The sequence below is a fragment of the Cynocephalus volans genome, chromosome 2 (assembly GCF_027409185.1).
Source record: "Cynocephalus volans isolate mCynVol1 chromosome 2, mCynVol1.pri, whole genome shotgun sequence".
In the NCBI taxonomy this organism is placed as follows: Eukaryota; Metazoa; Chordata; class Mammalia; order Dermoptera; family Cynocephalidae; genus Cynocephalus; species Cynocephalus volans.
Genome location: NC_084461.1, coordinates 228,159,316 through 228,174,357, shown reverse-complemented (window position 1 = coordinate 228,174,357; position 15,042 = coordinate 228,159,316). Strand labels below are relative to the sequence as shown.

Here is a 15,042-nt window from a genome sequence, read left to right as displayed (position 1 = left end):
AAAGAGTCCCTGACACCAGTGTCATTAAGACAGAGAGAGACCGGCAATCAGGTCATGGAAAAACGCTTCCTTGGGGCTGTACACGGTATCACTATCCAGGCTCATCGCGCTTGTGGAAAGACAGACAGTCGTGCTTTCCTTCTATCACTGATCACACCAGCACCAAAACAGCCCTGAAAATAAAGTCTCATCAGAGGTGAAGCTCCCCAAATCACTCTCAACCCTTGGTCTTTATAAGGAGTGGACATACGCTCCCAGGCACAGAGCTCAGTGATCCAAATGCACCTGCTCAGGGCTGCAGAAGGGGCCTCCTGCCTCTGGCCTCGAGCTTTGGGACAGTGAGAGGCTGCAGTCTAGGGCACTGTGAGGCAGGAGGCTGCATTCTAGGCCTGCCTGTGCCTCTCTGCTCTCATAGGGTCTGGGGTCCATATGCTCAGAGAAGGCACACAGCCCTGTGTGCCTGAAGCTGATGCCTGCCACATGGGATTTCTCAGTGCCAGTGGTACACAGTGTGATTGCACTGACTGAGCCCTCTCTATTCAGTAAGTGGGCTCCTGCTTCCTGCATCTTCCATCTGAGGAAATGATGGTCCAGAAAAGGGAAGCAGCTGCAAAAACTCAGGAGAGGCAGAGACAGGACTGACACAAAGGCCCTGAGTCAAAGTGACAACATACGTATAACACAGTAGATGCTCAATAGTTCCTGCTGTGCTTCCTCTTGTCCTGCACCAAACTGCTGCCCACACACTCCCACCTTTGGAAACTTTACTACAGGTGACTTCCAACAAATCTGTCCCACCTCATGTCATGAGCTAAGGACACTGGCATGGATAAGCTCATGGGACCCTCATTTGGAGTTTCCTGTCTGAGCAAAGAGGAACAGAGCCAAGTAAAAATTTGTGGGACTCCTGTTATAGTCTGAGACACAAACAAACATGCCTCTAATAGGAAGAAGCATGGACACCCCCCCCCACTCCCAAGACAAATGTCCAGCCAACTCCTGTAGGAGCTGGGAGGCACTTTCCAGAAACCCCCATGCCTGATGGCAGACCCAGGCCAGACAGCTCCAAGTACAACACAGAGACCATTAATATTTTGCCTGGAATTACACAACAGCTGGTGACACAGACCTTTGATTTTGCCATCCAGTGCTCCTTCAAGGAGATTGCACTTCCTGTATGAGATAATTTAATTAGTGTTTGTCCAGCACCCTGCAGTGACAGGCAATCACCTACTCCTTTCCTCCTATGGAGGGGCTGAGTAATCCACAGTCTCTTGATGCTACTTAATCTAAAACTGGGTGACTCACCCTCCCTGAGATTTCCCTCCAGAGCATTTAGTTTAAGAAAATATCCAGTTGCTCCCTAATTTAAATGATTCCTCTTGGTTTAAATCTTAAATAAACTACTTGGTCTTTGGTTTTGTTTGTCGCAGTTTTCGTATATATGTATATGGTATATATAATCTTTGCAGGGGGCCCCTGACTCTGCCCAGCATGGTGGCAGCCAGTGGGCTGCCCAGTTGGCTTTTCTAGCAGCTCTGCACCATGTGTGGCCTCAGAGAGCTGTGATCTTGCACTACCTTTGTGCGGCTCAGGACTCTACCCTCAAATCTGCCACCTACCCTCAATTATTTTTTCTCATATGTGAATATTCTTTATTTTTAAGTCACCCTGATTTTCCAACCTCCCCTTCTCCCCCCACAGCCCCATGTTGCACCAGGAACCACAGCCCTGCCTTCAAATGCCACCCTGCAAGCAGGACACCCTGCCCTAATCCTGGCTTCATCCCCAAACCTCCCAGACCTTGCTTTAATGGGCCCTGGGCCTGAATAACAAACATTTGCAATGGTAAATCCATTCTCTGCTTTCCAGATAACTTCTCCTTAACAGCGATAAGCTGCCAGGCAGACAGATAACAACTGGGATATGCAGTTATTAAGGGCAGATTTTTAAATGACAAAAGGATACATTTTAAAATAAAGCCCACTTGAAAATCAGCTTCCCTTCCAACTCAATTACATTCAGTCTGCCTGTTCAGAAGCTCTTTATACCAAGAGATTCCAGCTCCCATTGGCTTCAGGGTTTTGAGGAGCGTTGCCTTGGCAACACAGAAGGCCCAGACACCTGAAGCAGGAAGCAGAGGACACAGCAGCTCCCCATCTCTCTCGGGCACCAGCACCCAACATGGCCAGCAGGGCACCGTGCATGGGGTTCCAAGGTCAGCTGCCTAAGAAGAGGCAGGAGCCCCCACAGCCAACATCCCCCCACCCCACTGCGGGGACCTCTGGTGTTACAGCTGATCTGAAAGAAGGATCCAGCCAGCAGAGCCTGACTGTCCCCAGAGGAACTCCAGGGATGGAGGCAAGTACCCGAGCACCGTGGCCACTACACTCTGCAAGTTCCTTTCATACCAGAGTGACTGAAAGGGCTCCTCTGTCCTGGTTTCCCCTAACCAGGCAGGAGTCCCAACGCAAGCCAATTTCTCTCATGGTCATCACCCAGACAGCCCCAGCCACCCACCCAGCCTCACAGCTTTGGGCATCTCTCACAGACATCGTAGGCTGGCCCTGACTCCTTAGACATCACTGGTCACACCCAGGTTGTCACAGGATAGCTGTTGATCCCCTCTATGATGCCACAAACAAGAGCTCCAGAATGTCATCAAGCCACATGTGTCAGCCACTGTATCACAACCAATTATCAAGGCTCCCTTTATTTATATGACCAACCCATGACTCTATCTTCCGTCACATGACAGGCTGAAAGTCCCCTCCCCTCCCGTCACACATGGACCCCAGGCCACTCCAGCCTTTCCCTGAGGAGCCAGCTTTCCTCTCCACATTGTGAGAGCTCATTACTTGCAAGGACTGTCCTTCATGTCCTGGGCACTGTCATTAGTAGAGACAGCTTCCTCCAAGTGTATAGAAATGTCTGTGTGTGTGGTTACATGCAGCTGTGCCTGGGTGTATGCTGATCAGTTAATGCCTGAATTTTTTCCTCCGAAGACAGAGCCCCCGTGGCACCTTTGCACCATGAGTGCTCCCATCTCTGGCCCCGACAGCACATGGGCCTCCAGTACAGGCTCTCTGTGGGCATGTGCATCCGAGCCAGCTGGGTTGGCCAGGCCCTGGGCAGTCACCACTGCCCCTACCGGCACCCCCACCATCGGCTCGTGCTGGCTCACAGCGACCCCATCCGAGGTCTCTCATTTGGACAACTGTTCTAACCCCCTGCTTGCCATGTTCACCTCTTGGTCCCAACCCCTATTATGCTCTTCATAGGCCTCCCCTTAACTTTAGGGGTCCCCACTCCCTGCTATCTTTTATCCTGGAAAACTGTCTGCCATCCCCCATAAGAGGAGGAAGAGGAGGAAGAAGAGGCAACGTATCCCTGGAAAGACCCCCAGGCCTGCCATCCGCATCAACACGGAGTAAGCAAGCCGAACCCTCCCCCTCCCCCAGTTATTCAGCTCGCCCTCCCACTGGCTCCCCACGTCCCACCCTCCCTGTGCTGCGTTTCTCTGCTTATGGCCTTTCCTCACTCTTAGATCTAGAAGACATGGCACTCTCTGGCTGGAGCCTGTTTCCTGCCTCAGCCTCCACTCACATTTGTCCCCACAGCTGGAAAACAAGTTGCCCCTCCCAGGCTCCAGGAAAACAAGCTGCCACTCCCTGGTCTAAGCAGCAGGACCCAGTTGTTACAGGGACCCCCGCTGTCTTCAAAGAGACTGCGTTAGCAGCACTTCCTGTGTGCAAACCTCTCTGTGCCTTCGCTTCAGCATGCCCCATAAATGCCAGCATCAAGGGCAGCAGCGGCAGAGAGAAAGATGAGGAGAGGGGACTTCTGTGCCAGGTAACACTTGCTGGGTGCACAGCCGCCCCACGGCTGTGCCATCTTTCATGGCACTGCAGCAGGAAGATCGGGAGGTGGGGACCAGAGGCTTACCTTGCGCATGTCTTTGCCAAAGGTCTCGCTATAGGTTGTGCCAAGGATTTCAAACTGGACGTAGGGATTCGAGCTGTCCTCCCGAAACTCCATCACCCCTGTGAGGCCAGTGATGTGGCCCTGCAGGACAGGAGGGAAGAACATTGGAAGGTGGGGAAAATATGACTGGGGTAGAGGATGGAGTCCCAAAGGCTAGGAAGCAAAAGGAAGTGGTCACCAAGAAGGGGCAACCAGGGGTCTTGAGGAAGCCATGGACAGGCTGTAACAAGGACAGAGTTGCAGGTTGTCCCAGGGCCCAGAGCAGGATCAATAATACCCAGGCCATTTCTCACAGGGGAATCCCTAAGGCTTGTACCTGTCATTCATGCACTCAATATGTTTAGAGCCACTGCTATGTGCCAGGTGCTACCCTAAGCCTGAGATTAAAGAGTGACAGCCTTGACCCTACCCTCCTGCAGCTTAGTCTTCTCCTGCAACCTGCTCCAAGGGCTTACGTTATGTTAGCCTGACCCAAGAGGGAAGCAAAGGTCAACAGGAGCCATAGCAGACATATGGCAGTAAGTTCCAGGGCAGCAAGCAGAAGCTCTGGAGGCCAAAGCCCAGCTCAGTCCTGGCTCTGCTACTGAGCCACCTGGGGCAGACCACTGCCCAGCTCCCGCTCCTGCCTGAAGTTAATTAGATCCACATCACTGAGCCCGCAGAGACTGGTGGAGGAAATGTGTATAATGCACATGTGTGGTGCAGACTGGCTGTGGGGGCTGCCAGCCCTGCGCCTCTCTAGGGGGTCGGTGGGATCCACAGGAGCAGCAGACAGTGGGGGCACTGAGTGCTGAGCCCCCTTCTCTCTTCAAGCCTGGGTGGGGTCTCCTCCTGTTTTATCTCCTGTAGACTCTGACTGGGAGAGACCCAGAAGCTGAGCTGGACCAGGAGGGGCCCCACCTCTGTCTGGGCTGCAGTAGATTCAAACTAGCACCAGAATATATTCACTTCTATTGAAACCATGCACAATTGATCACTAAAACTCCTAACACTATAGATATCCCTAAATGCTCTTTTGAAGCCTCTAAAAGCCAATTCACTCTAACAAGTCTTTTGTGAATTACCCAATTCAATTTAAAACCAGCCTTCTAACTCGGTGTCACTCCTCAACACATGGGACAAGTGCAAGTGCATATGCACACAAACACATGCTCTGAGGTCCTAGCTGATCAGCACATGGCAGTGCCAACTGAGACCACCTCTCTTGTGCAGAGCAGCAGCCTGCGTGGAGAGGTATCTGGCAGACATGGGTCAGGCAGTTGCCTCCTTTTTTAGTTACTTGTGACCTTGGGTAAGTTACTTAGGCTCTCTGAAGCCCAATCTCCTTATATTAAAATGGAGACAATAATAATAGCACATGTCCACGGACCAAAGCTCGCCCAGCCTTCAAATGCTGGACAGGAGAGAGGCCTGAGGAAGGGTCTGCAGGGGCAGCCACACACAGAGCCCACCTGCAGGCTACCTGTTGGCGTGGCAGAGTGGGGGCATGAGGAGGAGCCTGTCTCCAGCCTGAGCCCAGGAGGTGCCCCTCACACACATACCTTTTTGATCGTGTCCAGCATGGACCTCCCTCCGTTCCATGGCTTGGTGGACTTGCGTATGCAGTTGAGGCTGGCCATGCTGTGCCACTTCCGGTCCTCCAGCTTCCTGTGGAAGGCGTTGGCCAGCATCAGAACACTGTCATACAGGTAGAGGTTGGAGATCTGCAAAGACAGAGACAGTGAAATCCTTTTCACTGGTGTATTTCTAAAGAGAGTGGGAGACACCCTCAGAGAGCCGGGGTGACACAGGACACCAACACTGAGACATGGCACCCAATATCAATGCCAAGTTCCTCTGGCTTCAGTGTTCATTCAAAAACACAGCCAGGTGCTGGAGTCCTGAGGAGAATAAGACCTAGCCCTGCTTCAGGACCTCGAGGGGGAAGCAGATTCGTACATCAGCAAGGGAGCCAGCCTGATCAGCACCAGGATGAATGTGCACGCTGGAAGTTACGTGCACAGGTAACCAAGGACGGAGGCTAGGATGAGCAGAAAGCTCGGTGTGGAAGGATTAGTAGGATTGAGGGAGGGCATGGCATTTGCTAAGGCACAAACGTGTCAAGGATCAGGGCCAGTGAGGGCAGGCCCCAGCAGGGTTTTCTGTAAAGAACCAGATAGAAAAAATGTAGGCTTTGTGGGCCTTGCAATCAGTCTCTTTTGCAACTGCTCAACCCTGCTGTAATAACCTGAAAGCAGCCATGGACCACACTTAAACAGAGGGGTGCAGCCGTGTGCCAGTAAAACATTATTTACCAAAACAGGCAATGTGCTGGATCTGCCCCAAGGGCCATAGTTGGCCAACCCAGGGACCTGGGTCAGAGAAACAAGAAACGGTTCATGATGACCTTGCCAGTGGGTACAGTAGAGACAGGGCTGGATCAGGAGGGAGGCAGCTTCACGGGACGTGCAAAGGAGTAACAACAGGGGTGACTTTAGGAGAAGGATGTCATTGGTGAGTCTGTGTACAGAAAGCCGGCGATCAGACCATGGGCCTAGGGAAGACGGTGACCTGAGTGACCACGTGGCAGCAAGGACGTAGTAAACAGTGGTGGAGGTTCTGGTGGCTGCTGGACAGTGGAGTCACAGCCACCTGGGGAGCACATTTGAGATTTGCGACTGTGCCCCTCTGAGAACTACCCGTCTGTACAGCTGTCTGCAGTGAAGCTGGGTTGTGGAGGGGACACAGCCTCATCTCGGAGCTCTCGAGAGCAAGGCCATGAGCGAGAAGCTGGGATAATTGTGGGAAGAGTGGTCTAGCAGCGTGGGGCAACCACCCGTGGGACCTGGGGTGGGACAGGTCTGGCTCACCCCGTGACTGCGATCAGACAAGCAGGAAGGCCAGCACCTGGAGCCCTCTGCAGCGAGGCGGGCAGCCCTGCTCTGGCACGGTACCCTCACTGCTCCAGGGCAGCATCAGAGCACACAGGAGAGGAGGAAGAGAGGAGGGGCGAGGGGAGGAAGTGTCCCCTCAGTCAGGCTTGTGGCCCCTCACTGTCAACTGTTGCACAAACTACCGTCGGCCAAAGTGGGTCAAGGGGACCATTCTCTAAACACCTAAGCGGCAAGTAGTCTGCTAAAAATATTTCAGAAAAATAAAATCACCCGATGGAAATAGAAGACTGTTGGCCTCACAGGACTCCTGGGAAGATCAAATAGGCTCCTTGGATGGCAGGAAGAACCCAGCCTCACTTCCTGCCCCCCACCATGCCCCATACCCAACACCTCCGTGCCTTGTTCTCTGTCTGCACTTTCTCCCCTCACATGTCTCAGTCTGGGTGGCCCCAAAGCACAGGCCCAGACAAGAACGTGGGTGGCGGAAGCCCCTGAAGCTGAAGTCAGAGGTGGCCGAGGGGGCGTGGCACGGGGCATCAAAAACATCTGCTGCTGTGCCTGTCCAGCAGCCGCCCCTGCTAGCCCTTGAGAGTCGTTTCCACCATGACACATCCCTGCAGGCATCCCTGCGCACTGGCTATTGCTGAAGAGCTTTGTCCTGTGTGCCATCGTCCTGTCCTTGCTGTGACCACTGTAGGCTGTGCAGTTAGTGCCTCTCCACACTGCAGGTATGAGAAGTGGGTGGAGCATGCACAGAGGTTGCAGAGGCGGCAGGAGTGTGCCCAGATGACTGACCACTGCTGCCCAAAGCAAGGCCCCAGGCCAGGGCCAGTAGCACGTCAGCGCCTGGGCTGACCCTGCTCAGGGTCCTGCAGCACACAGGTGCCTGCCTGACAGCGGACAGGACAGTTGTTCCCTCCACCGGGAACTTGCCCCAGTGCCACAGAGAACACCACGACAGAACAGTGTCCCACCCCATGAGGCCTGGAGGAGCATCTCCTCAATGAGCAAAACTAACCTGCCCCCTGTCTCTGTCAGCTACACGGGCCTCAGGAGCCCTCGTGGCTGCAAGATTGTTCTGACATGTCTTCCTCGCCTCTGGAATACAAACCCATAATGGAGATGTCATTATTAGGGAATAGAAGCCACTTAGAGTTGGCTTCATTTTTTTTTTTCCCCCCCAAAAGGATAACTCAAAGCCGAGAGTCCTTGATGGTGTGAAGATTTCTCTTCTCAAAACATTTATGGATGTCCCAGCCACCCACTCACAGCTGATGCTACTTAGCCAGCTGGGATCGGCTGACCCACACCCCCACCTACACGCCCACTCGCACAGCAGGGCAGATCCCGCAGCACCGCCTCAGCTGTGGCCAAGACTAGCACCCAGCGGCATTTCCTGTCTTCCCTCCAGAACTTCTATTCACAATGAATGAAGGTACTCAACAAACAGATGAATGCAGAGTGGCCTGCAGTGAACAGGGAAAAGCAGGATGTGACTCAGAAAGGCCAAAGGAAGCCCTCAGTCCTCCCCCGAGGACGTCTGCATGGAAGGGTGAACGCATTCCAGTTCAAAGGAGCAGGCTGAGCAATGCTCTTTTCCAGGCTCAGACAGGCCTTCCCACTGCTCCCATATCACCCTTGGCATGCTCTCCACGATATGCTATACACTGTCCATTCAGAAAAGTGTTTTCCTCACCAAATTTTGAGCTCCTTAAGTGCCACCCAGTGCCAACAAGACACATGGCTGGTGCTTCATGTATGTGTGATGGATGAATGCATGGCGGATACATGTATGTGTGGATGGGGCGATGGATGGATGGATGGGTGTATGGGCGGGCAGATGAATGGATGGATGGGTGGATGGATGGATGGATGGAGTGACAGATGAATGAATGGACAGATGGATGGAATAATGGATGGATGGATGGATAGATGGATGGATCTCCTACTAAAAAGATACATGCTAATCATGTTTCACAAAAACAGAAAATACGGAAAACAAACATCAGGAAAAAGAGATTTGCTGCCTCCAACTTTGACTTGAGAGGGAGTTTCCTTTGTTCAAACAGTAATTTGCTTCTCATTTATAGCTACTCAAAATGTCTTTTTGATCCTCCCTTGGAGCTGATTCCATCTACTACACTTTCTTCTGCCCTGTCTCCTGGCAAGATGCTCTCTCAATACATCTCCCTTCCTTGGGCAGAAGCTAACATTCCAGTACTGACCTGTGGATCCACCGTCTGCTCCCCAACCTCAGCATCCTCACTTAGGTGACCAACTTTGTGCAAACTGTCTTTGGCTGACGGTTCACTGGTTGAGATGCAGAGGGCAGGGAAGTCCCTATCCTTGCAGTCTGGCTTCCAAAGAAAGGAATTGGGGGAAGGAAGATCAAGAGCAGATGGTAGGAAGGCAGCCCATGCTGGGGCCCTCTCCAGATCCTGATAAAGAGAAGAATTTCCTTGGGCAGGTGGGTGAGTACCAGCATCAGGGCTTGGTCATGCTAAGCCCCTGAGCCAGGAGAGGTCTGGAAGGAGAGAGGCTCCCAGCTGCATGGGCACTCACTCACCATCAGTCATGAGGAGCTAATAGATTCAGGCTGGAGCTATAGGTCACAGAAACAGAAAAGGGGGAACCACCAGAAGGAGTCCTTGCCTCCCTCCTCACATCTCAGGGAAGGCACAGCACAGGGTTCATTAGTGGAGGTAAGCCAGACAGAGCAGATGTCATCACTATCTAAACCTTCATCCCCATGCAAGTGGGAGCCCAGGGGTCTGGCTGGCCTAGGAACACTGTAATGAAAAGGGACAAGACCTAAAAAAGTATTCCAGAAGAGGGTACATTTAAGAAGCAAAAGAGAGGTCAAAGGGTCAAGGCCAAGGGTATGGCAGAAGAGACCCGGCTGCAAAGCAAAAGACCTGCAACCAGGTCAGAGACACCAGAGGGAGTGAAGTCAGAGAGGGGCAGACAAGAGCCAGAGCCAGGAGGGGGCTGGGGGCTTTCCTGGGAGCCTGTGGGGCTCTCTGCTGAGTGTGGAGAGAGCTGGAAGAGGCTGGCTGGTTCATTTAGCCATCCTGGAGACACATGCCAAGTTCCTCTTTCACTTGTTGTCATACAGTACGACTCTCAAGCAACTATGTGCAGCTCAGGCCAGTGGCCTAATAGGATCAGCAAGAGCTTTGGATTCATTCCAACATGGGCCAGCTTTGCTCCTTGTCAGGCCCCCAGTGTCCACAGCCGTGCGTGAATACAGCAAGCACTCAATGAATGCTCATGGAATAGTTGAATTAAATCTCCACCCACACTCCCTTGCTGAGTGATGTTGAATAAGCCATTTAACACTCTAAGACTTGTCTTGGTGACAATAAAATACAATGTGACCTGGGCCCCTGGAGAGGTGCGATGTGGCGGCCCTAATTCACTCCCCTGTGAAATGCAGGCAGTAATGCCCCCGCATGCTGAGTATTGTTCTTGGCTCTCTGGGTGCATTTTTGTTTGGGGGGGAGGGGGCAGGCAGAGACAGAAAGAAATGGAAGGAGCAAATAAAGACCGTCGGCATGCTCCTGACTTCCTCGTGGTGAGTTTGGGGCTCTCCAAGGGCATCCCTGTGGCTGGGCCCAGCGTGGGTCTGGCACACAGGTCGTGGGGGCTGTTGGGGAAACTAACTGGTATCTCCCAACCACACTCATCCTCTCCCCCAAGTCCTCTTGTTCCTGAAGGCTTTCAAAGGCATGCAAGTGTCGTGTCTGGCTTCTGCAGTTTGTGGGTGAAAAGAATGAGCAAGGATCAGAACTGAGCATTAATCCCCACTCTGACTGAAATTTGCTCCCCCAACCACCTGGGCACATGTCCTGGCCCCAACCACATAGCCATGGCTGCCACAGCCCCTGAGGTCTGAGCTGGACCTTTCTGGGCTGAACACCCTGATATGTTAAAGGGCAGCCCTTTGAAGAAAAGGCTACTTCTCTGCCCCCAACACGTTCCATAAAAGGTACCAATACAAGAAGGACCAGATGGGTAGGGGAGCCCCTATAATACCCTGACTCAGGTTCCTAAGAGGGAGGAAGGCTCAGCCTGACATTTGAGCTGTGGGGGTGGCTCAGCCATGGGAGCCTTTGTCACAGCAGATCCTACAATGAGACCACCCAGGTACTCAGGGCAGGTGGAGAAGGCAGGCAGGACACAGCTGGAACAAAGGTCAGCTGCAGCCCAGCACCAGTGGAAGGCACATGCTCTGCACCCTGCCACCTGAACCCATCCCCTGCCCAGCTCGGGGGCCTCAGTCCTGGGGAAGCCTCCCCAACATCCTCACCATGTGGTCACCTCCCACTGCAGCAGTGCAGTTCTGGCACCCTCATTTCTCCCCAGGGAAAAGGTAACCACTGGTTTCCTGTCTCCCAGCCTCAGGCCGTCCCTTTCCATTGCACAGAGTTGTCTCCCTTGGCCATACAGCTCCTCTGATTCACCTCCCAGCACTGCCTCCCTCTCCCCTCTTGCCTCAGACACACTAAACTCTGCTTCTGCTCTCCCAGGCCTCCAGGCCTTTGCACGTGCCATTCTCCCCAATCAGAGCATGCTACAAAATGGAGATCAAAATTCCCAATTTTGAGGGATTTGTGAGACTTCAGAGACAACATTTGTGAAATGTCTAACATAAGAACTGGCAAATAATAAGTGTTTAAGTAGGTATTTGTGAAATTAATAAAAGTTGAATGAATAGTAGTTGAATGAATAGTTCTAAACCTGTTCTTAGAAAGAAACACCAAGGTATTCACAACGAGGATGTCCCCTCTTAGAAGAGAATGATGGCAGGCAGAGGCCATGTTGGGGAAAGATATGGGGACGCTGTACGGAAATCCTCCCTGTAGAGTTGCCCATCTCCAATCAGAAGCAGGGCTATGCGTTTCCATGAGATGGGAAGACACTGGCAAGGCGTAAACTTTCAACATCAGTTACCCGCGCAGGACATGGTCCTCAGAAAACACAAGAAAGGAAGGATGCATCACTGGCAGGCAGGAGAGAGCATCCAGCCATGAGTTCCTGGCAGGGGCTTGCAGCTCTTGAGGTAGACACTCTTGGCTGCTGGATTATAGAGACCAATGACACGAAGCTGACTGAGGACCGTGGATATAAAAATAGATTTTATTTTTTAAGAGTTAGCACCAGAATTCCCATTACATCAGTAACTATATTTTATTTAGGAAAATACCTTGTGTCAGCAGGAGCAAAGGCTACCAGTAACATAGTCAAATTGATCTTCACGAGAAAATAAGGACAATTTACTTTGAAGTCAAGGCCAGAGGAAGAAAATAGAGAAGGACAGTGAAGCCAACAGGATGGAGAGATGAAGGTGCACTGGGGGCAGAGGGAAGCAGTGTTCAGGAGCACAGGACATCCCCCAGCGGGAGCGCACTTGGAAGGTCAGAGGTTGTTTGTGCAGCTACAATGCAAATGCCCCACCCGGCCCCCACCATGCATAACACCTTGTCTGAGACTCGATGCTGTATTACTCAGCTTGGAGCGCTATAACAAAATACCACAGACTGGGCGGCGCACAAACAACAGAAATTTGTGTCTCACTGTTCTGGAGACTGCGTAGTCCAAGGTCAAGGTGCTGGCAGATTCAGTATCTGGTGAGGACACTTTTCCTGGTTCATAGATGGCACCTTCTTGCTGTGTCTTCACACAGTGAAAGGGGAAAACTCTGGTCTCTTCAACCCCTTATAAGGGCACTAATTTCATTCATGGGGGCTCAACCTAATCACTTCCCAAAGGCCCTACCTCCTAATACCATCACCTTGGGATTAGGCTTCAATATATGAATTTGGGGGGGACACAAACACTCAGATCATAGTAGACACCTTGTGGAGGTGGGGGTTTGTTGTCTGTTAAAACCAGGAAGGCATAGATTTCCCACCTGGACAAGCACAGGGTAGGGCCGAGGTAGCCCCATTGGAAGCCCAGATGTTCTGACCCCTTACTGAGTCCCCCAGAAGCAAGATTAGGACCAGAGGTAATGAAATATAAGCCTCCCATGAAATGTGCTGAGCTCTTTAGGAAATCTGTAAGCTTCCAAACCTATCTAATTACCAGCAGACTGAGACCTCTGCCCACCCCCATCAAACCAGAAGGGAAAGGCCCCTGGAGTAGGGCAGGATGCACCTGCCGTGTAGCCAGGCTGTCTGCCTTGTCGACACTCCATGCACGTCTCCTCCACGGTAAATCTGAGATTTCAGTCAAGTCTCATTAGGTAGCTCCAACCTTATCTCCATTATGCTCTAGGAGCTCAGGGAGTTGTGTGCATCCACATTATGGAGGTAAGAATCACCCTTGAAGGCAAAGGAAGATGCACTGAAGGCCAGGGTCAGAGCCACAGGGCCAGGTACCTCTCATATCTGATCATTATCCTCCCAACACCAAAGCTGGAAATGTGGGGGAATGTTTTCATTAAGAAAGGCCGCATGTACTCCTGGCTTCTAAAGAGCCCAGTTTTCTCCTCCCTCCATCATGAATTAAGCAAAGTGGACTGTTCAGGGAAGCATCACAGAGGCAAACAGTGGGAACTGACCTCTGACCACATCCTCGGACAGGCTCTGGTTGGCCAGCAGTCAGACAAGCAGCCGACACAGGGTCCAGCTGGGAGGACAAGCTGACGCCCAGATGTCACAGCTTGAGAAGTCCACCCCCAGGAGAATCCTCGCTGCCAAATTGCTGCCAGCCCACCTGTACTAAGAGAGGGCACCAGGGCCTAGCCTGAGGAGGGAGCAGATGTGGCAGAGGACAAAGGGGACCCCAGGAGCTCTGCCCCTGCCGAATCTGTGGGGAGGGTGGGGAGAGTGGAGAGGGGCCTACGTCCACACCCGAGGCTCTCTGGGTTCCAAATGCACACGTGGCCACCTGCAGACAGAACAGCAACCAGCTGCACCAGAGAAGACCACCTGCGGGACTGGCTCTGACAAAGTTTTCCCCACTCGGTCTTTAGGGTTAAGTAAACCATGGACAGTGACATGAAATCCAAGGTAGCTGGTGTGGGACGGCTCAGGGAGGCTCCAGAGGAAAGACTTCTACTGACAGGTTGACAAAAAACTGGTAACCAGAGAAGAGCACAGAAGGCCCTAAGACATAAGAACACAGTGGGGGAGGGGTGAAGTGCTTTAATTGACCGTGGGGGAGGGGTGATTCCACAGAGCCATTCAACAATTTTAAAATGCTCAAGAAGAGAAATTTCAACCTGAGGGAGCATTTTACAATCATACCACACTAGCCCCCACAGCTTAATTCAGAGATCAGGCTCCACTGTGACCACACAACACAGCTTATATCATTTGCCTGTCACCTTTGGAAACACATTTGAATAGAAGTGGGGTGACAAGGTGATAATATGTCTGTTACTTCGATTGCAGACCTGAAGTCCCCGGGCAGTGCAGTTCCAAAGACAGAGTAGGTTACAGATTCTCCTCTGTGCAAGGCTGTCCGTGAAATCTTAGCAAAGTTTCAGGGTTCCAAGGGACTGGTTATCACTTTTATTACTGGCTTTGTCAGACAAGCCCTAAACTAACTTGTCATGAAAACAAGAATGAGAAACACCCAAATAAGACAGTGCTTTGTAGGGAAAAAATAAACAGCAGCACTGCAAAGTGACGAACACAATGCTTTTGGAGCCACTGGAGGCCAAGCATTTAGGTATTTTTCTTCCAAGGGACTTTTTACTAGGTAGGAACCATATTGATTTGCTATAATAGGCCTTGGTTGGCTTTAGAGCACAGAAACCCCTGACCACGAGACTAGTAGAGGAAGGTGGAGTTTCTGAGGCCAGCTCAGCAGAGAGGCCAAGAGATGACTGATCTTGCAAAAATACCCTGTGCTTGATGGTCCTCCCAGAAACTTCCAAACCAGAATTATCATCCCAAGAGCAGCAGTCTCGGGGAGGAACTAAAGATGGACTAGAGAGCTCCATTCCCAACAGGATTTGCATTAATTTCATCAAGACAAAGTTAATAATCCATGACATAATTTTTTTTTTTCCTTGAGTTAGTTGTTCCAAACATGTTGGAGTCTCCTCGATAAATCTCACAGCTAGAGGCTAGTAGAAATTAGTTTGCCTTCTACACTGTCATTAAGAAAGAAAGAAGTGGTAATTGCTAACAGGAAACTTGAGGGAATGGCTAGTAAATGAGATAAATCTATA

The 15,042-nt window shown here is 51.7% G+C and overlaps 1 protein-coding gene across 1 annotated transcript in view; it reads right to left on the bottom strand.

Annotated features, from left to right (window-relative positions):
- GRID1 (glutamate ionotropic receptor delta type subunit 1) overlaps nt 1-15,042 on the bottom strand; it is a 709,310-nt gene that overhangs the window by 218,367 nt on the left and 475,901 nt on the right. The window contains exons 7-8 of the mRNA XM_063087271.1: nt 5,526-5,687; nt 3,946-4,065 (exon numbers count right to left, since the gene is read on the bottom strand). Of these exons, the coding sequence (XP_062943341.1) occupies nt 3,946-4,065; nt 5,526-5,687 (282 nt within the window). The remainder of the gene's footprint in view (nt 1-3,945; nt 4,066-5,525; nt 5,688-15,042) is intronic.